The sequence below is a fragment of the Theobroma umbraticum genome, unplaced genomic scaffold (genome assembly GCF_002168275.2).
Source record: "Theobroma umbraticum cultivar Fairchild unplaced genomic scaffold, ASM216827v3 scaffold_147.0, whole genome shotgun sequence".
NCBI classification, from domain to species: Eukaryota; Viridiplantae; Streptophyta; class Magnoliopsida; order Malvales; family Malvaceae; genus Theobroma; species Theobroma umbraticum.
The window spans coordinates 3,938,281-3,939,962 of record NW_018397259.1 but is presented as its reverse complement, the minus strand read 5'-3'; the positions used below and the strand labels follow the sequence as shown (position 1 = coordinate 3,939,962).

At 35.0% G+C, this 1,682-nt stretch overlaps 1 protein-coding gene across 2 annotated transcripts in view; it reads right to left on the bottom strand.

Annotated features, from left to right (window-relative positions):
• Window positions 1-573: 573 nt before the first annotated feature.
• The window catches only part of LOC110415423 (aspartic proteinase 36-like), a 6,225-nt gene continuing 5,116 nt past the window's right edge, over window positions 574-1,682 (bottom strand). The window contains exon 7 of one of the 2 annotated variants that reach the window (XM_021427080.2): window positions 574-1,658. In XM_021427080.2, the coding sequence (XP_021282755.1) occupies window positions 1,532-1,658 (127 nt within the window). In that variant the 3' untranslated portion in view covers window positions 574-1,531. The remainder of the gene's footprint in view (window positions 1,659-1,682) is intronic. The other variant, XM_021427081.2, reaches the window with a different exon arrangement.

The following is a 1,682-nucleotide window of genomic DNA, read 5'->3' as shown; positions in this document are numbered from 1 at the left end:
ATGATAATAATAGTAATATTTACAAAAAGAACATACCTTCTGGCCTTGTTAATTTGTTTGAAATTCAAGAAAACAAAATCAGAAGGAACTACCTTATTTATCAAATATAGCATTCACTAGAAGAGAATAAACTCCATGCAACAAGCTTCACAGTTGACTATATGAGTATCATGAAAGCATAAGGCAATAAATACATGGCATCAGCTTAAGACAAAATGGACACCTACTTTGGATAAAAGTTACTTATCCCACTGCTTGCTGTAAGCATTCTTGCCATACCTACTTGTTAGGGATACACAAGGGATTTTTTTTTTTTTTTTGGCAAAATGGCACATGAAATTTCTCAATTTTCCACCTAAGGAGAAAAGTAGCAGATACTTTGTTAGTTATTTTTCTCATTTCTTACTTTACTTTCCATTACTGTTAGCAGACAAAACCAGAGAAAAAAGAATTAAATTTCTAGTTTTCTCTGGCAACGACCATCACCAGCATCATCCTTGAGCCATCAAGTTTTCTATTTCCCTATCATATGTCTCCCTCCCTCTAGCCGCTCCCTCCACCACCCCCCTAGTCCCGCTTCTCTCTCTTTCCTAGGTAAGATTGTAGTTTAATGGGTTCTTTTGATGGTGTCTATTTCCCTATCATGTCTTCCTCCCTCTAGCCGCTCCCTCCACCCACATCTCTAGTCCCTCTTCTCTCTCTTTCCAAGGTAAGATTGTAGTTTAATGGGTTCTTTTGATGGTGTTATCAATGAAGAGCAGACCTAGTATGTAGGCATTGTAAGTTAAAAGCTGCATTCCCAGAAGTGCCAGTACTTGTAGCAATGATAAATTAGGATGCAGGATAACGGCAGTTTCATAACTTCCAGGTTGAGAGCATTATCAATAAGAGACTTAGTCAAATTAATTTAATTCAGTACTTTTCAAAAGAGAAACCTGGATGAAGTAAATGGAATTTATTTCTCCACAATCCAGATTTTCATTGAAGGCATGAGCAGTGTATAAGTTATACATATGTGAATAAAGTAGATAACTACCAAAAGACAGAAGTGCATATCTCCATAAACAAGACTACTGAAATTACTTCTTTATCAAAATTCAGTTTCAGAAGTAGGAGTATAAAAGGGTTTTTTTTTTTTTTTGTTGGGCCATAACAAAAAGGTGCTGAATCAAAAGAGGTTTACAAAATCTTCAAGGTTGATACAAAGATTAAGAATAAGCAACACTATACTAAAGATGGAAGTGTCAAAAAAAAGCCTAAAACAAGAGCCTAACTAAATTCAGGAAGTTATCTCATTTGCCTCTATTAGGACAATAGTCACCCCCATCGTTTAATTAAATTTCAGAGTAAGATGATGACTATGGTGAGAAACAAAGTTCAAATAAGATGCTTGACCACAGAATGAAACTTTAGGGACTATTAGCTAGTATTCTTCATTAAAAACAACCATTCCATTCACAAAGCATAATTTTATTAACAATATAATACTTCCAAATATCCACATCAAATACTAGAGAACCATGGTTGTGGATCATGAAATGAATTCAAAGAAATACGTCATACTTACACGAATTTGGAACAGATACTCATGGGGATAAACTGTCAAAACGAGGGAATCTTCAAAATGGAACTTTACGACTGGAAATGCATCATCAACACTGCAAGAACACAGGAAAGGAAAT